A 23,567-nucleotide genomic window follows, 5' to 3' on the forward strand; every position below is an offset into this window, starting at 1 on the left:
GTATTAAAAGATCAGAGAACCCACAGACATTGACTAAAGCAAAACTAACACGGCTGTGTTCTTTGACAGATTCTGCACTCAACTTGCTGAACAGAAACCATAGTGGCATTATTCAACTATTAAATACAGAAGATCTTATTATTAACTACCACTCACTTTCTTCAGTATTCGGAATTACATCTCAGGCTGGTGTTTCAAGAAGTCAAAAATAGGCAGAAAATTGGTTACAGCACCAAACAGACATAGACAAATTGTATTATGAGACATATTTAAAGAAATATCCGTTGGAATACAAAACTGTCAATGAGGAAAATACAGCTATGAGGCATGTAAGCATGAGGGACTGCATTGTAATATTTTACCTTGACAATCTAGTGCGCCTCAGGGTCCATGCTGATCCAGACCCAGGGCTTAATCGGACCTCTCAAATATGTACTTTACCTATGACTCTCAAAGGTTTACCCAGAGACTCGTACCTCACAAACCTTTGGCACAGTATAGATTGTTCAGACGAAACATGTACATGCTACGACAGGACCAGTCTTGAAAAAAAGACAATAATCTGCTTTTTGAACTAAAAAAATCCGAATCAGAGGCTAAATACTTATTTGAACACCAGATGTACTGGGGATACTTAAATAACATTAAAAATGGTGAGGAACACTTTTTGGAAAATATTATCAAAACAAGATGCACTAAGCAGTACAGAAGCAGTTAGCAGTATAGATCTAGGAGATTTCAATGGTGTGTCAGCATTGGATGATATTGACAATATAAACAACACTCTCCAGTCATTATCTATGTATGACCTAGGTGAACATTCAGAGTATGAACATATAGAAAGTGAAGGGGGAGATTCTCTGGAAGAAAATATAGATGCGCTTGACTTAGAAAGCATTGAATTAGAGGAAGATTTCATGGATGGCATCGAAAGACTGGACCTTTCAGTAGATGATATGATTGAAGAAACAAATACCCCATCAGTAGATGATATGATTGAAGAAACAACTACCCCATCAGTAGAGGATATGATCGAAGAAACACCTACTCCATCAGTAGATGATATGATTGAAGAAACAACTACCCCATCAGTAGATGACACAAATGAAGATAGAACTACCCAATTCAATGCAGTTGAAACTACCACTTCATTAGATAATATGAATGAGAATATAAGTACCCCCTTAAAATTACATACATCTAGTTACCAGCATAACGATGGAAATGGAGACATAGAAAGAAGTCAAAGTGAATATAATCTTATCTCACCCGTCACAAAAGCTCATCTCCAAAAATTTAAAGTGCCAGATCTTTTATGTAGACACCCAAAACCAGCTTGTGGAAGGGATGATGACATTAACAACTTGAAGGATATTTTACATGACATTCTCATTAAACTTGGTCGAAACGGCACAAACAAATATACAGAATTTTATTTGCACCAGACCATAAGATTTCACAAAATTTAATTGCTCTTGTTCAAATAGATAATATATGCAGACAATTTCTTCCAGAATTTCCTATCCTGCACTTGAAAAAATCTACGATAACAAATTTATTCTCAGCATACAAGGAATGTGGCCTAATGCATCTTCTAAAGTACATGAAAGACACGGAACAAGACAAAGACTGGATGGACCTTGTGACGATATCAAATTTTGAAACAGCTGCTAAAAATGTGAAAAGAAAATGTGGCAAAAACAGACAAAGAAAAGAAAGAGATGAAAAGAAAGACTCTGGTGAAGAGGGAACACAAAATCACGGACTGCTTCAGTTCAGAAATGAATACATGCCAGGCTCTTGTGAAACCAGATGGAACAAAGGCATCAATTCAAAAATCCTTAGGAATAAAGCGGGCATTGTATAAAACCCTATCATACTGCTTTCCCTTTACAGACAGCTCTAAAATTGAAGACCTACTTGAAAAACATGGATACATTTACAGACACGTCAAGGACTTTCCAACTGAAGCAAGGCACAAAATAAAGTATGCAACAGTCGAATTTGCAGGAATAAAATTAAAAACCAAAGCTTCAACCGGAGATGAATACATGCAAAACATCAATAACGTTGTTATTAATAGCCTTTTTAATAACAAACTGTTCCCAAATTTGGAGTATATTGTTATCTGTGAGGAAAAGTACAGCTTCACACCAGATGATTTCAAGGCAGCTACAAGACAAAAGCGACAGAAGTCAATGCCATTTTCAATATCTCATTGAAAATAGGAGATGAAATCATGTCATCTGAAAAATTATCAAAGTCTGCAGTTTTAAACACGGAACTTGGAAAAAGGATGATTAGTAAAATAACTATCTTGCACGTAACATCAGGTGATAATTAGTGATAATGTCATCACTGGAAATTTGGATGAGGAGACATTTCTTGATACTGTTAAAAGAATGTACTGTCCAGCTTCAGTGAATGCTAACACTGCGACTCTAGAACAAGTCCGCCAGCTATCCATTAAATACCCAGACAAACCTTTTCGACCACTTGTGTCTTGGATGCCGTCAAAAAGTGCACTACTTCAATTTATTAAATTAATCAACTGCCAAATACAGTATTTACTGACAGCATGGAAGCATGATGCCGCTTTGCCTGATTTTATCGGATCAGGATGCTTAATGAAAGATTCAGAAGGCAATATCCAGTACAATTTTGGATCAGATATACGTATTGGAACTAGAGAGGACGCACTAACATTACCCGAAGATGATATAAAGATATTGTATTCCAAAAAAGGGAAGAAGAAAAAGCGGCAACGCTCAGCTTACAACACCCCAACAAAAGAAAAGGAAGGAAAAAGAAAAGCTGTGATGTCTACCCCAATGTAAGTACAAACCTTTTTTTTTTTTATTTAGTTGTAAAAATTAAGTATTTTCATATTAAATACAAAATTATCTGGTATGACCGCCATTGTGACAACTCTCAATCCAAGTATAAAAGCAGAAGAAAAAAAGAAATTATATGTTACACTACGGCCTTCAACATGGAACCTTGACTCTAAACATTTAATATCAATGGGTACTGTGTAACAGTTCAGATACCAAATAAACCAACAGCATATTCAAATTTAAAAACAATAATGTATTGTCTGTATTAAGTATGAAATATTTGCCACTGGACATTCAATATTTGCATTTTGGTAAGCTTTTCAATAAACCAACAGCCATATTCAAATATAAAAAACAATAACATATTGTCTGTATTAAGTATGAAATATTTGCCACTGGACATTCAATATTTGCATTTTGGTAAGCTTTTCAATAAACCAACAGCCATATTCAAACATAAAAAACAATAACATATTGTCTGTATTAAGTATGAAATATTTGCCACTGGACGTTTACTATTTGTATTTTGGTAAGTTCTTCAAAAACTTAAAGTTAGCATCTTTAAAAAAAAATGGGCAAATTGATATACCAAACATATTGAATACAGTGTTTTAAATAAAACTAACAAGTTAAATAATACAATCAAAGGTTAAATATGTATTTATATTTTCTAAAATGTCACAAACAATTGAATAATATTATAGGTAAAAGTTTGAGGGACCTTTTCATGAATATGGATGTAAAAAAGTGCAGTATTTTTTTCTTTAAAAAATAATTAATGATTGCATTATGTTTTTCAAAATATATATGTGAAATAATGTTTGCTTTGTGTTAATTTCTCAAACTGTACTGATAAGAATTACTTTTATTATATTGCAGCAAAATGAAGAACAAACAGGATGGAGCAAACTAGTCAAGTCTACTATGTACATGTATTAACCACAAAACTTTAGAAATTGAAATTGAACTTTTATATTTTTTGTGATAAATATTGATGCTTTTTATGTCTATGGTCAAATTGCATTGACATGTTTTATTAAATCATATCAAATTAACTAAATGAGCAAGTTTATATTTTTTAATTTATTTCATAACATTTTTAAATTATCTGCAGAAATCTTATTTTTATTGATAGGAAAAAAATTAATAATTTATTTTTTAATTGAATTTCGGATGAAAACATTGTAAAATTTGTGAAAAAAAACCTAGAAAACACTTGATGAGAATATTTTGTAGATAAGAATATCTAATGTATTTAGTGTAGATGATATGAAAATTAAATAATCTTGACCAACTGACCATCTGTGTTTATTTGATAAAATCAGTGGACACCAACTGTGAGAGAAGCACTTAACCTAATCATTTAATTGCTTGTATAAACAATCAATTACACGGTTTCAATGCTGAATATCAGGGAAAATCCGGGCTGTTCTCTAAAGTATACCACCCTCATCTTAGTTACTTGAAACCATGGAAGTAATATTTCAATATTACTTCCATGTTGAAACCATACATGTTATTTGTGTATACATTTGTATATGAGCTTGAATGATTTTACAAGAAAATTGAATAATGAATCCATGAATATCTAAAGATTTATTGTAAAATAACTGGTTTCTGCCACCTTAGAAATTATTTTTATAAGGTGTAAATGAAAGAAGGGATGTTTTATTTTTACTGATTATGACAGGTGCAAAAAGGTAATATTTACAGTTGTTGGTGCAAAAAGGTAATATTTACAGTCTTCGGAACATCTCTCGACTTGTCGATAGGAGTATGGATGTATTATACACACAAAGGATTTGACAAAAAAAGCAGATAATTTTTGTAATGAGACAAAACGAACGTACGTTATCGTCTTTCACTCTGTTACCTCTTTATTGTGTACGCACAAAACGGGAACTAATCATACTAGTACGCTCACTTCCCTCCAACTGGAAATATTAATATTTGATTATTTATTAATTTTATTGAATGGAGAACCTTCCTGTTTTTATCGAGTTTACGTCACTCTATGCATGATGTAACTTCCTTACCGGAAGGTTTAAGAAAAGAAGAATGTACTTTGTTTTGATCGCATAAGGTTTGTCTGCAGTTAATTCCCCTGATCACGGTTCAGCAGATCTTTAATGCTTGAGATAATAAGTTTATAATTTTGATTACCATTGTTTATTGAGGTAAGCCAACTTATTTTGAATTGCATAAGGTTAAATAATGGTCTAATTAACGCAGTTATTTTTATAATAATGAAAAACTATATTATGTTGTTGCAAGACATGTCAGAATGTGATGTGCATTTAAATACGTTGACCATGTTGACCTAGTTTTTAGTAGTGAACATATGTAAAAACAGACTATATACTTATATACATTGTCATGATTGTATTATATACCGTACAATGCTATTAATTGTCAATGTTCTGAATAAGAATAAGAAAATATTGATATTGATCGAGTAACAAACTAAGATTGCACATGTTAATGAAAGTTTTTCTGTTTATCATAGTGTATTCGTACATTTTAATATTGACTAGACCATATAAATTCATTACATTATCATGATTATGCACACATCACATATATACTTATACATGTCTCGAAAATGAAAGATGCAACATAATGCGTCTTTTCCTCCATCCCTCATAAAATTTGTGTGTGTGAAAACAGTGTGTTTCCTATTTGTTTCCTATACCTGTAGTACCCTAGCTATATGTTTTTGGTATTTCATATCTTTTGTATAGTTTTGCGGTGTTTCGTCATATGATTAGACATTAGGCATAGCTTTGGTTGAAAGTCCGATTTAATAACTTCACGAGACAAGGTCGAGTGAGTTCGCCGAGGTGTTTCTTTAAGTCTAGGACAGCCTAGTACTTTAAAGTGGTTTTTTTTGGTCATCAAAATGCACTGTTAAATGGTTAAAGACCGAATTTGAAAATTCTCTCCTGCATAGACTAAGTTAATAAAAAAATGTCCCACCTACATGTACCTACCCAAGTGAGCTTTTCTCATCACTCGGCATCCCTCGTCCGTCGTCCGTTAACTTTTACATTTTTTTGTCATCTAAAACTACTGGGCCAAATTTAATCAAACTTGGCCACAATAACAATTGTAGTATTTAGTTTTAAAAATGTGTCTGGTGACCCGGCCAATTAACCAAGACGGCCACCATGGCTAAACATAGTACTTAGGGGTAAAGTGTAGATTTTGGCTAATTGTTAACCAGGTCCAGATTATATCTGCTATGAAATTTTCAGATGATTCAGGCAATCTAATTTTAGGTTGCTGCCCCTGAAAAGGTAATTTTAAGGACATTTTGGTTATTATCCTGAATATTATTATAGATAGATATAAACTGTAAACAGCAATAATGTTTAGCTATGTGAGATCAACGAATAAGTCATCATCACCAAAATGGTCAGTTGACCCCTTAAGGAGTTATTGTCCTTTATAGTCAATTTTTAACAATTTTTCGCATTTTTTTGTAATCTTTTACAATAATCTTCTCCTCTGAAACCACTAGAATAAATTTAGCCACACTTGTCCACAATCATCATTAGGGTATTTAGTTGAAAAATTATGTCCGATAACCCTGCCTGCAAACCAAGATGGCCAACATAGCTAAAAATTGTACAAAGGGTCAAATGCAGTTTTTGGCTCATATCTCTGAAACAAAAGTATTTAAAGAAAATCTGACAAGATAAAAGTGTTCATTAGGTTAAGATATATATCTGCCCTGAAACTTTCAGACCACTCAGGCAACAGGTTGTTGGGTTGGTGTCCCTGACATGCCTGAATTGGTAATTTTATGAAAATCTTGCAGCTTTTGTTTATTACCTTGAATATTATTATAGATAGAGATAAACTGTAAACAGCAAAATAAGACCTACAAATAAGTCAACATGACCCAAATTGTCAATTGACCCCTTAAGGAGTTATTGCTCTTTATAGTAAATTTTAAACAATTTTCGTAAATTTTGAAAATTTTTACAAAATATTTTCCACTGTGTCTACATGTACTAGATAATTGTAAGCAGCAAGAATGTTAAGTAAAGTAAGATCTACTAACACAACACCATCACAAAACACAATTGTGTCATGAATCTATTTGTGTCCTTTGTTTAATATGCACATTGACCAAGGTGAGCGAAACAGGCTCTTTAGAGCCTCTAGTTTAAAGATGTACTAGGAAACACAGATATTGTTTTATTTGGCCCTATCATCTTGTTAGTTTTTGAAGAAGAAAAAACCACACAAATAAAAAACAATACGAGAAAACTACACGATTTTTACTACAATTAAACTACAATCAAACCATTATATACACTTAAATAATTAGATTTCAAGTGTTTGACCCTCTTCTATAGGTTTTTTTTGGCATAGCCGTCCAATTGATATTTAGCAAACATAGGGTTCCTATATAAAGCATTGTAAAGTATGCAACGACAATGAACAAAAAGAAAAGAAACAAAACAATCTGAAAAGAAAAAAAAAATAAAGATACTAAGGGAGTAACCATTTAAATTAAACAAAAAAAAAAAGGGTCGGAGGGGGGGGGGGGGAGGGGAGTTGTCAAGCCTGCGAATTTTGTCGCAGAATGCTCAAAATAGGTAAAGTGATCCGGCGGCAGCAGCAGCGGTGTTTCTTCACTTCCTAATTTTCTTATTCATTATATTTTTTGAACATGTAAGAGGGGGAAGACCTGGCCTTGGATGCATCATACTTTGTATATAGATGCCTTATGTTATGAAGTTTCCATCTGTCATATGTCCATTGTCCTTGACCTCATTTTCATGGTTCAGTGACTGCTTGAAAAACGAGTTAAAAAGTTTATTTTGTAAATTTAATTTCTTTCTCATTATGACTGAGAGGATAGCTATATTATTTACTATGTGTGTAACTTGCAAGGTCCTCATGTGCCCACCAGCGAGTTTTCATCTGACCTCGACATCATTTCATAGGTCAGTGCATAATGTTTTGTGTTGGTGGTCAAGACCACCTTCGTATAATAGAAAACCACCATCGTATAATAGAAAACAACCTTCGTACATTTTGTCGTATAATAGAAAACCACCATCGTATAATAGAAAACCACCTTCGTATAATAAAAAAACCACCATCGTATAATAGAAAAGCACCTTCGTATAATAGAAAGGCACCTTCGTTTAGCAAAAAAAATGTTTAGTAAAAAAGACACATAAGACAGCTATGGCGTTCCATAGTCAAGTCCATATATCAGATACATGTACTATAAGCGATAGGTCTTCTATATTTGGTGTATGGAATGATTGTAAGGTGTACATATCCAACTGGCAGGTGTCATCTGATCTTGATCTCAATTTCATGGTTCAGTGGTCAAAGTTAAGTTTTGAGGTTTGTCTTTTTCCCAAATACTACATGCAGTAGGTCAACTATGTTTGGTGTATGGACATACTTTATGATGAACTTGTCAGTCATTTGACCTTGACCTCATTTTTCGATGCTCAGTGTTAAGTTTTAAAGATTTGGTCTGGTATATATCCGTCTGAACAGTATCTGATTCATCTGACCTGGACCTAATTTTAATGGTGCATTGGTCAATGTTAAGTTTTCTTGGTTAAGTTTGCTTCTTAGATACGTATATTTTATTTAATGCCTATATTGATTGTAAGGTGTATATGACTCAGTCTGTCAAGGTTCATCTGGCATTGACCTCATTTTCATGGTTTATTGGTAAATATAAAAAAAGAAGATGTGGTACAAAATGTATGATTGCCAATGAGACAACTCTCCACAAGAGACAAAAATTACACAGAAATTAACAACTATAGGTCACCGTACGGCCTTCAACAATGAGCAAAGACCATACCACATAGTCAGCTATAAACATGACAAAAGGTCCCGAGAAGACAAATGTAAAGCAATTCAAACGAGAAAACTAACGGCCTTATTCATTTCAAATAATGAACGGAAAACAAATATGTAACACATTAACAACCGACAACCACTGAATTACAGGCTCCTGTATGACTTGGGACAGGCACATGCATACAATGTTTAGTTTTCTTGGTTAAGTCAATTTCTGGGAAACTATAAGTAATTATAGGTCATCTATATTTGGTGTATTGAATGATTGTAAGGTGTGCGTGTATTTCTGTCTGGCTTATCTGACGTTGGACTCATTTTCATGGATCATATTAAGTTTATGTGATACTTGTACAAATGTTGTAGTTGAGCTTGATCATTGTTGATATTTATGACTATCAACATAAAAAGACAATTCAGTTTGTCTAATTCAGCAATTTATTTTTGTGCAAATCGCTAACAATTTGTTCAATACTAAAAGGTATGAGAGTACTTATATTGTCATTATCATTATGATTGTTCTTAAAAACAGATTTTTTTTTATATCAAATTGGGGATCAGAATATATATTTATCATTTTTGTTTATAGGAATTGGAATATATTATAATAATGAAACAAAAATATATGTTTTATCTCGTTTTTACATAAATTTTACAACCTTTAAATTGGCTGTAGAATGGATGTTGATAAGAAGCATTTTGGTGACGGTGTTGAAATAGTGTTTAACGTCCAGTGTAAATATCACAATTGCATATCTGAATGAGTACATTTTATGGTGTTTATAGTTAAAAATCAATTTGAATCATATTTCATTCCTAAGGGTTCAATGGTATACTCTTGAGATGTATTTGCATATATGGCAAGAAAGGTCACCATCACTTTCAATCAGTATGATCAGTCAAATTTAACATAATTTCATTTCCGAAAATGTGGATCAAAATATAGCCTAACTTTCAAAAATTATTGATCAAAGGTCCTTAACAAGCCATTTGTACATGTAGTTATTTAATTCAGTCTGAAATTATGGTCTGGTAGACAGATGTATTCTTTGATTTTTATTGTCAAAACCCCCTCTGAAACTACACAGCGAATTTATGATGGCTGTTTATTGCCAGGCATACTTCTTTATCGTTATCTTATTTTAAGAGACAAAGAATAAAATACCCTTAAAGAACTTTAATCGTTTTGGAATATCTGTTTCAAAGTTGATGGCAGATAATTTTCACGAATGGTGCCACATGTTGAGCCAGATCTGCTTACCCTTGCGGAGTACAAGTGAGCTAATTCATAATGTACAAATTCATAAAAACTTATTATTAGCCTATGTACAACCAAGTTTTAATCCCAATTTGAAAATTTAACGCACTTTTTATAATTAGAAATATATATAGGCCAAGCTGTGCAAAACAGAAAATAATCTTCAGCTTGAGATTACCCCTGTTTTTTTTTTTTTTGCTTTTGTTCACATGAAGTTTGTATTGCTTAGTCCAGAGTTTTAAATGTGTTCTATGGACTGCTGTTCGTCTTGTCATAGTCTGTCATTGTTTTGCAACGTAATAAAGTGCCAATCTGTCTACCTGGACTTGCGAGTTTAAATATTCCTATGGTGTCTTCCGCCTTTCTTAAAAAGATAATAATTTTCTATCGAACATCATTGTTGAAACCGATTGAGTGGTCACGTTGAAGTACTGAGATCATGGAGATGGATTCGGGTACCTGTTTTGATCCTTGGCTATGCCCAAACCAGAATTTCAATTTTTTTTTTGCTTCCTAACTATTTAGTGATTTCAAGGAAAAAGGTCAAGAAATGTCCTGCTGCTGAGTTGGAATAATATGTACTGGTAGGGTAGAATTCCGTATTGCAGACTGTTGATAGGTGTAGTAACACGTCAACAATCTAACGCATCATGTCCGCCTTAAACACACCAAGTGACTATTCAGAACATCAAGAGTGTGTTCTTATGCTCGTTCTGATATATATTCTGTCGTATTTGTAACTGTACGTTAAACGCCAATTGTTCACTGTCATCCAAATACTAATATATTTCTATGGCTTTTTGTGCATGTTGTATGATGCTCTTTCTTTTTAAATTGGTAGATTTCGTTTTGTCTTTACTCATTTCTTTTCTGTTCTGTTCTGTTCTGTTCTGTTCTGTTCATTTCGATTTTATTTCTTTTCGCTTTTTATAGACACTCGTCAACACATCTCGTTAAAAAAATACCTTTACTATCTTCAAACACAGATTTTTATAATATTTCTTTATAACCTTTGACAATTTGATAGAACTTAGTTGGTGTGTGTTGTATATTCAGACATGATGAATCGAAGTGTATATAAAAAAGAAGATGTGGTATAATTGCCAATGAGACAAGTATCCACAAGAGACCAAAATGACACATACATTAACAACTATAGGTCACCGTACGGCCTTCAACAATGACTAAAGCCCATACCGCATAGTCATGTATGTAATTTTAAGTAACTACAAATGTACTCCATAAAATTGTGTTGACTGTATTTAATTGGACAAATACGCCAAAATGTAATACAAACTTGGGGTTACCGTTTTAGATTTTAAGATACCGGTTATCCAAAACAACAACAACAAAAAGAATATATATGAACAGTTATGAAAATTTGGAGAACAGTTTGCATTTTCGTTATTTCTAAATACTTTATAGCTCACCTAGCCCAAAGGGCCAAGTGAGCTTTTCTCATCACTTGGCGTCCGTCGTCCGGGGTCCTGCGTCCGTAAACTTTTACACAAATCTTCTCTGAAACTGCTGGGTCAAATTTAACTAAACTTGGCCACAATCATCATTGGGGTATCTAGTTTGAAAATATGTCCGATGACCCGGCCAACCAAACAAGATGGCCTCCATGACTAAAAAAAAAACATAGTGGTTAAATGTAGAATTTTGCTTATACATCTGAAACCAAGATTAGAGCAAATCTGACATGATAAAATTGTGTATTAGGTCATGATCTATCTGCCCTGAAATTTTCAGACAAATCAGACAACCCGTTGTTGGGTTTCTGTTCCTATATTATAATAAGTAATTTTAAGAAAATTTTGCAGTTTTTGGTTATTATTTGGAATAATACTATAGATAGAGATAAAATGTAAAAAGCAGTAATGTTCAGCAAAGTGAGATCTACAAATATATTAACATGACCAAAATTGTCAGTTTGACCCCTACGGACTAATTGCCTATATAGTCAATGTTTAACCATTTTTATACGACCACAAAAATTGAAAATTTTTTGGTCGTATATATAGGTATCGCCATGATCACGTTGGCGTCGTCGTCGTTGTCCGAATACTTTTAGTTTTCGCACTCTAACTTTTGTAAAAGTGAATAGAAATCTATGAAATTTAAACACAATGTTTATAACCAAAAAAGGAAGGTTGGGATCGATTTTATGTTTTGGTCCCAACATTTTAGGAATTAGGGGCCAAAAAGGGCCCAAAAAACATTTTCTTGAATTTCGCACTATAACTTTAGTTTAAGTACACATGTAAATAGAAATTTATGAAATTTTGACACTAGGTTTATGACCACAAAAGGAAAGTTGGGATTGATTTTGGGAGTTGAGATCCCAACAGTTTAGGAATTAGGGGCCAAAAAGGGTCCAAATAAGCATTATTCTTGGTTTTACGCACCATAACTTTAGTATAAGTAAATAGAAATCATTAGGTTTATGACCATAAAAGGAAGGTTGGGTTTGATTTTGGAAGTTTTGGTCCCAACAGTTTAGGAATAAGGGGCCCAAAGGGTCCAAAATTGAACTGAATGATTGGGGTTCTTTTTTATGCCGGATCTAACTGTGTACATGTATGTAGATTCTTAATTTTTTGTCCTGTTTTTGAATTGGTCTACATTAAGGTCCAAAGGGTCCAAAATTAAACTTATTTTGATTTTAACAAAAATTGAATCCTTGGGGTTCATTGATATGCTGAATCTAAAAATGTACTTAGATTTTTTATTATTGGCCCAGTTTTCAAGTTGGTCCAAATCGGGGTCCAAAATTAAACTTTATTTGATTTCATCAAAAATTGAATTATTGGGGTTCTTTGAAAAAAAAATGTTTGATATATATGCCAAATATAACTGTGTATGTAGATTCTAAATTTTTGGTTCCGTTTTCAAATTGGTCTACATTAAAGTCCAAAGTGTCCAAAATTAAACTAAGTTTGATTTTCACAAAAATTGAATTCTTGAGCTTTTTTGATATGCTGAATCTAAACATGTACATGTACTTAGATTTTTGATTACGGGCCCAGTTTTCAAGTTGGTTCAAATCAGGATCTAAAATTATTATATTAAGTATTGTGCAATAGCAAGAAATTTTCAATAGCACAGTATTCAGTAATAGCAAGAAATCTTCAATTGCACAGTATTGTGCAATAGCAAGAAATTTTCAATTGCACAGTATTGCGCAATAGCAAGAAATCTTCAATTGCACAGTATTGTGCAATAGCAAATATTTTCAATTGCACAGTATTGCGCAATAGCAAGAAATATCTAATTGCACAATATTATGCAATAGCAAGAAATTTTCAATTGGAGTTATCTTTCATTGTCCAGAACAGTAGTTGAATCAACATAAATCATTATTTTATACAATGTACAATATATACAATGTATATTCACTTTTACTACCAACTGATAAATTAAAACAATCTTTACCATTCAGTGATAACAAGCACTTTATTTTACATTTTAATATTTTATGATGTATTTAGATGAGTAGTTATTGTTGCAAACTCCATTAGAAATTTGAATTGAGATCAGTTTTGGAAAAAGGGAAAGGGGGATGTGAAAAAAGGGGGGGTCAATTTTTCTCATTTCAGATTTCATAAATAAAAAGAAAATTTCTTCAAACATTTTTTTGAGAGGATTAATATTCAACAGCATAGTGAATTGCTCAAAGGCAAAACAAATATTTTAAGTTCATTAGCCCACATTCATTCTGTGTCAGAAACCTATGCTGTGTCAACTATTTAATCACAATCCAAATTTGGAGCTGATTCCATCTTGAATGTTGTGTCCATACTTGCCCCAACCGTTCAGGGTTCAACCTCTGCGGTCGTATAAAGCTGCGCCCTGCGGAACATCTGGTTCTAAAATTGTAGTATTCTTTTTAAAAAAAAATCTGCTCCTCTGAAACTACTGGGCCAAAGGAGCAGTAAGACCCCAACATATAGCAGTTTTACAAAATTGTGAAAATGTAATCTTTTAGCTATTTACTGGAAAGTAGAATGCTTCTGCTTCACAAATATGGGCTGTTTTAGACAATACAATGCACAAATATCGGGTTCTAGCATCATAAAGTCATGCTAAATTACTAAAATCTTCACAATTTTAGCATTTTAGCTAAATTTTAGACTGTTTCCGTCCTAAATGAAAGTGGCCGCATTCGTGTTCATTCATAATATTGAAATCTAAGTTGTATCTGATGATAATACATAACATATATAAAGGTTGAGGATGAACACGGATGCGGCCACTTTCATTTTTGACAAAAAACATCTGAAAAGTGACGGTTTTTGGCATATTTGATATATTTTTTTCATATTTAAGCTTGAATCGGAGCGTTTTTAATTACTAAATCAATCAAAATCTTTCACATACACGATTGAATCAATTGAAATAGACACTTATGTGTTTAAAAAGTGTCCAAAATCTTTCTTAAGATGAACCTAAAATTTGAGGCCAAAATCGGACCTTACCGGACCTACTCCTTTAACAAAACTCGGCCACACTTATCATTGGTGTATCTTGTTTACAAAATCTGTCCGATGACCTGTCCAACTAACCAAGATGGCCGCCATGGCTAAAAATAGAACAATGGGGTAAAATGTAGATTTTGGCTCATATCTCTGAAACCAAAGCATTTAGAGCTAATCTGACGAGGTTAAATTGTTAAGCCGGTCAAGCTCTATCTGCCTTGAAATTTTGAGACAAATCGGACAGCCTGTTTTTGGGTTGCTACCCCTGAATTGGTAATTTTAAGGAAACTTTGCAGTTTTTGGTCATTATGTTAAATACTATTATAGGTAGAGATAAACTGTAAACAGCAATAATGTTCAGCAAAGTAAGATCTACAAATAAGTCAACATGACCAAAATTGTCAGTTGACCCCTGACGGAGTAATTGCTCTTTATAGTCAATTTTTAACCATTTTTTAAAATTTTAGTAATCTTTTCAATAAATCTTCTCCTCTCAAACTCCTTGTACAAATTTAATCAAAGTTGACCACAATCATCATTTGGGGTATCTTAATCCAAAAATGTGGCTGATAACACCGCCCACCAGCCAACATGACTTAAAATAGAACATAGGGGTAAAATGCAGTTTTTGGCTAATATCTCTAAAACCAAAGCATTTAGACCAAATCTGACAGTGGTAAACTTGTTCATTAAGTCGACATTTTACTGCCCTGAGATTTTTAAACATATATGGCAACCCGTTGTTGGGTTGCTGCCTCTGAATTGGAAATTTTAAGAAAATTTTGCATTTTGGTTATTATCTTCAATATTATCTTAGATCATGTAGATAGAGATTATGATCTACAAATTTAAATAAGTCAACTTTACCAAAATGGTCACTTGACCCCTTAAGGAGTCATTGCTCTTTTTTGTAAATTTAAAACAATTTTAGTAAATTATGTAAATTTTTGTAAACTTTTACAAAATGCTTTCCTTTGAAACTTCTGAGCCAACTTCAATATAGATAGAGAAAATTGTAAACAGCAAGAATGTTCAGTAAAGTAGGATTGCAATTGACAAACAACATCATCACCAAAACACAATTTTATCATGAATTCTTTTCTCGTCTATAATTTGTGTCCTGTGTTTAATATGCTGCTTGCACTCAGACCAAGGTGAGCGACACAGGCTCTTAAGAGCCTCTAGTTTTGTGTCTTGACTGCGACGAAATTGGCAGTTCACGAGATACAGGGATAGCTATCATGACTATCCGGCGGCGTACACTATTTGTTAAAAGCTTTATATCTCTGTAGAAGATATGGATACTTCATACCTTGTATGAGGACACCTTATGTAACGATGTTTCCGCCTCTTATGTGTTTGTTGTCATTGACCTCATTGTCATGGTTCAGCAACTGTTTGCAAAATATAATTTGTTTGTCATGTGAATTTCTCAGTTATTATAAACAATAGGATAACTATATTTGTATGGGTACTTGCAACGTCTGCATATTCGCCAAAGAGGATTCAACTGACCTCATGACAACTTTCTATGGATCAGTGACAAAGGTTAAAATAACATAAGGTCCGTTTCTCAAATACAATAACAGAAGGTCAACTATATGTGCACCGGTGTGTAATAATACATGTATGATTTTATTGAGTATATAGCAGTCTAGCAGGTTTTGTCTGAACATGAACCCATTTTCATGATTCATTTCTTTAATGGGAAGTTTAAAAGTTTTGGTCTATATTTCTAATACTGTAAATTAATTGTATTGCTTAGTAAGAACAGTCATGAATAATCGTGCCAAAGACAGGATGAAAATGAACATTTTGTTTTCATGTGCTTGTCAAAGTTCTGAACAAAAAACAAATAAGTGCTCGTGTGGCGAAACAACAAGCGAGCATTGCAAAACATGCAGTTGGTGAGTATTCCTTTAGAAAAATCCTTATGCCACTTTTGGCAGTGGATTTGTCATTATTGTGTGTCTTTCTTTGCCTTACCTGACACACCAGTTTGCTTTTTTTTTTTGGTTTCCATGTCAAATGTAGGTCATTTTGTGTTGTTTTCCGAGTCAATTTTAGGCCATTCGGCCATCAAGGTGTAATACCAAAATAGTTTACGGTAGGTGAAGACTTTCAATCCTCTTCATCTTTATCCAGCTAGGGTTGTCCTGTCGTTTTGTTGTATTATTCGGAAAAAAGACTAGCAACGGTACAGCTATTTAGTCACTTTAAATCAGAATAATACTTAATTTTAAATGTCGTTAACTCGAAGCCCTTTTATAAATTCATCCCCATCTTTTACACTGAACCTAAAATATATAATTGCCATTATGTATAAATTTGTAGGAAAATTTGGATCTATATATTGTACAATGTTGAAGAATTTTTGTTTCTCAAATAACGATTTTTTTCTTTCAATTTCATAGAAAATGGCATTTAAGAAGTGTATCACACTAATGGTTAGTACACAAATAATGCATGTACTTTAGGATTATTACTTAGAATACTGACGTGTCCAATCGAAAACATGACTCTATTGGTCACTGATATGTACACAAAATACTTATGCTTATGCATGTATATGCAGCAATAGCTTTTGATCTTAAGACAATATACAAAGAGTTTCCATATACCGTACAATGGGAGTCTTCATCTTTTTTTAAATTCTTTTTTTTTATCTAGAATACTAGAACTCAAAATGTATACACATGCATGACATGTCAACTGGACGCTTAGAAAACTTAACAATTTAAATCTTGACATTGGAAGGAAAGAATACTTTGTATACAGGAATGACCCTGAAATATAACAACATTACGGTTCCAGTTAAACTTCAGAATATGCGCATTTCGACAATTAATGTCTCTACCGCTATGATCGAGGTCAACCAAATTAGACATTGAAAAGCTAATCAAACCAAAAAAAACGACATAAAGTATAGCAAAATATAACATGCACTTTACAAAATTCAAAGTATACACCTTGAGCTTTCTTTCTAGTCTTTAATACTGTAACACCTTATGCCTTGGGAAACTTCTTACGAAATATATGGAGTGCATCGCACAAGATAAACACTATCATGATTATGTCGATGTAATGCAAAACAGGAATACGGCTCATTAGTAATTCATAACAAAACATTCCCATTTATTAAGTATTTTCAAAAACCCCAAAAACAAAAGAAACAACACAGTTCACCGAGGGAATAAACTAAAAAAAAAAATAAAAAAAAATTAATAGACTGAGAATTTCGGAATAACTTTTTTAACTTCTATTATTTCCATTGTAAATCCAATCCAGATACCCAGATAGGGGTTCATTTTTTAAAGATGTTTTGAATGAAAATTCGTAGCATTCAATTTGACTCTTTGTAAAATCTATGTAAATGAATTTAGTATGTAGTTTCAGGTTCTTATATACGCATGTTTATACAAATCATATGAGATCAAGTGTCCCCATACTTCACAGTGGAAATTGAAAGCGAACACAGTTTGCAATGCCACATCTCAATATCATTGTTTATTTGATGAATACAGCGTGATGTACACAGAGTTTTGTAGAAGTAAACCAGATTTTGAAAGTACCAGGTACACATTTTCCTTTATCATGTTTATTTGTATGCTACCGAGTTGCCGCGGCATTTTTATTTTTATATTTTTTTCAACTCTATATTCATTTCGAATTCGTCATTCTGAAATGGTAAAGTTGTCCGATTAACGTTGCCTATAAATGCCTTCAGTTCTTGTGTCGAATTCTGATGCCTACATGTAAGTGCACAATGACACAGATGAGATTTTATGGATTGAGGTATCTTCTTTTGATGGATATTTTTTAAAAAGGAAAATAAATCTTGTACTCTAGAAGTTGATAATTATAATTGCTTGGAATTTGTTTGACAATGTCAACAGATCTGGAGTTAAAATTATTCTCGGTTTACCAAATTTTTGAAAAATTATGATTCATGTTTTAGAAATGTTTCACGAAGATTATATATGTTCGGTCCTTTTTTTTGTAATTGCATACCTTTCTGGAGCTGGCATGTAGGATATGAGCACTGTAAGTTTAAGTATTATAGGCGTTACTTAAATCGAAACTTGCCGCTGGTAAATAGTTTCTATTATAGTATAGAAAGTACATATTAAAATTTGTACAAGATACATAATTCTATATATATAAATATAGAACTTTCATCTCAAAGACACAATTTCCATCAAATTTGAAAACAGATTGCCTAAGGTGTTACATACATTTGTTAGTACTATGATTTAGCATCATTAATATCAAAGGTACAAATCGTAACTAAAAACCAGTGGATCGAAAAGAATCAGCACAATTGGTAAAGTGTTATTTAAAGTTGAAGTCAGCAGAACATTATTTATCCTAGTGCTTCCAATACAAATGTACATTATTTACAAATGTGAACAAATGGAAAGCAATAACAATATTATGCATTAACAACGACTAAAGATAATGGGGGAGGAATTAAATGATTGACATGATTGAATTGTTATTACTTAAATATCTTATTCTGATATCCAAATATATTTCTCATTATACTTTTAAAATACATATACCTATCACTCAAGTAAATTCGTTATATTTCAGGATATAATACGGTAGTTTTGGGTGGTATTAAAGGGAAATTGTGCGCCTCGGACCGATATCAGTCGTTCTTTTTTGACAAACGGAAGCAGTCAATGTACATTTCATAAGTCATCATGCAGAGGAGAAGGTCAAATGATTGCGACTGACAAGTCTACGAATAAAGATGCTACGTGCCGTTGTGATTATACCAAAGGGTATTCCTTTGTTTTGCAACCTACGCATATCACTTATTATGTTCCATCTGAAGAAGACTGTTCTTGTTATATCAAACCATGTCCTGATGGATATATACTAAATACAGGTACAGTATAAATGTATTATGTATCATAGTATTTTATTCTAGTACTATATAGACAAGATCAGTTTTTTTTTCTGTAAATAAGAGAAACATTTAGGCCTTTATTTGATGACATCATTGCAATATACTGGTGCTAAATCTCATTTTTGTTCATTCTTGAGTCTTAGTCATCTTATTATTTAGATTTGTCTTCATGAGTCAGAGATATGTTCTCATAATTATACTCATACTGTTCACCAAATCGTCATTTATTAAGATGATGCTAATAATTATTAAAGCATTCGTTATTACTCTTAATTTAGAGGGAGGTCAAGTGCTTCAAAAAGGTACTCGCATTTTGCGCCCAATATTTGACTTCTTCGGTTATACTCCTATTAAAACTTGATTAATTTCAGTAACCATAGCAACAGGTAGTTAAAACTAAACATTAAAAATTTGACAAAAAACCTTTGTTCCATACAATATAACATGCTGCAAATTAAATGGATTATGTCCCTTTTACCATAAAAAAAAGTTGAACAAATGTAGTAGAAGAGTAAAATGAAATTAGTAACAAATGATAAAAATAATTTTTTGTGGTCACGTTTTCCCCTATCTGTAGTTGATTATTCTAGTATAGTTTATAGATATAGGATATCAATGCATAGAAGGTATTCCAAGAAACAACGAATGTACCACAAGCGACCAATCAAAACCTTCAAAGTAAGCTAATAAATATTATTAATTATGGTTACGGTATCATTTCATTAAGTAGTAGCATGGTCGGTCATAAAATAGTTAAAAATTTCACCTTAATATTTTTATATCCTTCATTTCGTATTAAAGGTATATACTGACAATGAATTTAAATAAAAAGAAACCTTAGTGTAGAAACTTTAGAAGCATTTTGTTGTTATGTATTCCTTTATGTCTGCATCCTTTGTTGTCTGGTAGATATATGCATGCTTTTTTTTGTAGACATTATAAAGCAATAAATCGTTTCCTTTTCATCATCTCATTGCATGTAAGTTTAATGAACTTTACAATAAAGACTTGTTGCTTCTTATACATGTTTGCATGGCTTCTTCAAAATAACAAACTGTATTCTATGCTATTTTATCTACCATTTTATTCTGAAATATGACAAAAACACAAGAAAAGATAAAAAAAAAATAAATGCTTTCAAAAACTGTAGTGGTTGCCTTTAAGCCACCTGACGAGTACCTCTGGCAGGGACGAAACAGTTTTTGTCTCGCCTGACTCGAAAGCACAGAAAGCGTGAAAGAGGAAAGGTGATATGGCTATGTTGGCAACGGTCTTATCTAATTCTTTGAAGCTAATTCTTACGTCTAACAATTTATAAAACCAAGAGTTCCAAATGGTGAAGTTGAAATAATCCCTTTGTAAATTTTACGGACGCAATAACGAGTTGGTTGACCGTTATGGAATAAAAGAGGGACGGAAGATACCAGAGTGACAGTCAAACTCATAAATAGAAAATAAACTGACAACGCCATGTCTAAAAATGAAAAGGACAAATAGACAAACAAAGGTACATAGGACACAACATAGAAAACTAAAGAATAAACAACACGAACCCCACCAAAAACTAGCTATATATAGGGTGATCTCTGGTGCTCCAGAATGGTTAGCAGATCCTGCTCCACATGTGGCACCCCTCGTGTTGCTTTAATAACCGTTTCACAGATGATATCGGATATGTTCCTCATGTCGTAACTTCGTAACTACAATACCATTTCCAGTGGCGGATCCAGAAATTTTCACAAATGACTGCCTAAGAGGGAACCCGCTTCCGTCACGCTTCAGTGATTCCCTATATAACCACCATATTTTTTTCCAGAAAAGGGGGGGGGTAGCTGGCTGCCCCCCCCCCCTAAATCCGCCTCTGCTTTCACTTTTTACGAATGTGACTTACCGAATTAGACTATTTACCGGATTTGTAATAACATAAGCAACACGACGGGTGCCACATGTGGAGCAGGATCTGCTCACCCGTCCGGAACCTCTGAGATCACCCTTAGTTTTTGGTGGGGTTCGTGTTGCTTAGTCGTTTGTTTTCTATGTTTTGTCTTCGGTACTATTATTTGTCTGTGTGTCTTTTTATTTTAATCCATGGCGTTGTCAGTTTATTTTCCATCTATGAGTTTGACTCTCCCTCTGGTATCTTTCATCCCCCTTTTATAGGTCTTTGAGCTGTTTTTTCGGTTACTTTTAGTATAGAAAATAAGTAAACAGAAATCCTATATCCAATCAATCTAATTTTATTTATTTTAATTCATTTCATTATAATGGCAGTATATTTTGCAGAAATATATCAACTGTAATGGAGGACAGTATTACATGTATACACATATTATATCTATAGAAGAAAAAGTAGAGAGACATAGAATACTGAAAAGACATTCAAACTCCTAGGTTCAGCATAAACAACACCATGGCTAAAAAAGGAAATCACAAACAAAAATAACAACAGTACATAAATTAACATAGAAAACAAATCACTGAGCCACACGCACCCTTCACAAAACTGGAGATGATCCCAAGTCTTGCAGAAGGGTAAGCAGATCCTGCTCCACATTTGGAATTTGGTGTGTTTCTCATGAACGTACGAACTCGGTGATATATTTAGTTGGGTATGTCACATCTGGGGCAAGAGGACAAGAATGTAGTTACTACAACTGGAACATAGTTATCCGGAATGTAGCCACTCTTGATGCATTCTTTAAAATTGTAGCTTTCGATATAATTGGACAAGATAATTACAGGTATCCTTTTTGTGTATACGAAAAAGAAAACAATAAATTTATAATTGGCGGTTTACATAACATGTTAATACTTAATTTTGTTTTCATTTATTTCAAGGCAATACAGAAAGTCGAAATGGACTCACAAAAGAAAAAATAGCATTTTCCTTAAGGTAGCACAATACAAAGATTTTATAACTCCAACTCCCAAGTTTTAACATGCTGTAACTTTCTTAATAATGCTTGAAAATTTATAAAAGTGGTAGTTTTGAATAGCTAACAGATTACTCTTTCAAATTAATACAATGTTTGTATTATGCAACAATTATGTAACCAATTATAATGTTAACTGAGTCTAAAATATTTTTCACCAAATTTCCACTTTCAAATGAAATTAGCTTCTGCATGTGTATCCCTAGAGGGTTGATTTTATTATATGTTGTTCCTATGGCCATTATCTACAAAAGGGTGTCTCAGATTTCAGATAGAATGTATAGAACAAATTTTACACCTAATTAAACATTTTCTTCTTTTATGTGGTTAGGATGTTTACACTAATAAGAGATTTATGAGAGAATGGAACACCATAGAGACAATCTGAGACACCCTTTTGAAGCCTATGAAGTGTTGATTAAGATTTGGTTAAAATTTTCTGTATAGTTAAAGAAATGATGGAGTTAAATTCATTCAAGTGAACCTACCCATATTTTGCCACTAATTACATAATAATTGATTACATAATAATTGCATAATAAAAATATTGCATTCATTTAAAAGATTGATCTTTTATCTATCTATATATACCTCTTTTATTATTTTCTATGCATTCATAAGAAAGTTACAGCATTTCAAAGGTTAGTGATTGGAAGTAAAAAAATCTTTGTATTGTGCTACCTTAACAGTGCTAATTCTTTTAGGTAAGTTTTAGCCGAATCATTTATTTAAAGTCATTTGAAACGAGTGAGTGGTGAACAATAATGTTTATCCAATTCTTGAACCAATGCATGTATATATCATAAACTTAGTCCTCTGTGCACGATTTTCTCATTTTTTACGCAAATATATCGTATAATCGTCAATATTTTTTCTCTCTGTCTATTATGATTTAACAAATATGGCTGCAAATTAAATGCCGTGTTTTTAAGCTGAAGTTTACCGATTGCCACCTTAAAGTCAACAAATAACTAAAAGCATGGGTATTGAGCACGTCTTTAACATGTATAATCAGATACTTACTGTTTATTTTAATGACAGATACATGCGTTTTGCGATCACCGGATTTTTACGAGGAGGGTTACGCTCATGTCACTATGCATACGGAAAATATGTCGGTGAATTGCTAGCTATTAAGAATAAGTAAACTTCTTCTAAAAGTGGACAAATTAAAGAATTTTCCTCAGAAAAAAGTATAATATGTACATAAGTTGTATAATGAAACTATCCATTTAGTTATAAAAAATATGTGCATATTTTTTTTTTAATTTGAGGTTTCTTATGACTTTAAACTATCGTTGAATA

The 23,567-nt window shown here is 32.7% G+C and overlaps 1 protein-coding gene across 1 annotated transcript; it reads left to right on the forward strand.

The window, feature by feature from the left end:
* The first annotated feature begins 1,585 nt into the window (after positions 1-1,585).
* Positions 1,586-3,895, forward strand: LOC139484163 (uncharacterized). Its single transcript, XM_071267895.1, has 3 exons — positions 1,586-1,861; positions 2,334-2,833; positions 3,717-3,895. The coding sequence occupies exons 1-3, from the start codon at positions 1,586-1,588 to the stop codon at positions 3,748-3,750; spliced, it is 810 nt and encodes a 269-aa protein (XP_071123996.1). The 3' UTR covers positions 3,751-3,895.
* The last annotated feature ends 19,672 nt before the right edge of the window (positions 3,896-23,567 follow it).

Source organism: Mytilus edulis, chromosome 8 (genome assembly GCF_963676685.1).
Source record: "Mytilus edulis chromosome 8, xbMytEdul2.2, whole genome shotgun sequence".
Taxonomy (NCBI): Eukaryota; Metazoa; Mollusca; class Bivalvia; order Mytilida; family Mytilidae; genus Mytilus; species Mytilus edulis.

Excerpts from the sequence above, each read along its gene's own strand:
- LOC139484163 (XM_071267895.1), top strand. The coding sequence starts at position 1,586 with ATGCATCTTCTAAAGTACATGAAAGACACGGAACAAGACAAAGACTGG. Across the intron at positions 1,862-2,333 it reads TTAGGAATAAAGCGGGCATT|GTGATAATTAGTGATAATGT; the intron begins GTATAAAACCCT and ends ACGTAACATCAG. Across the intron at positions 2,834-3,716 it reads GCTGTGATGTCTACCCCAAT|CAAAATGAAGAACAAACAGG; the intron begins GTAAGTACAAAC and ends ATTATATTGCAG.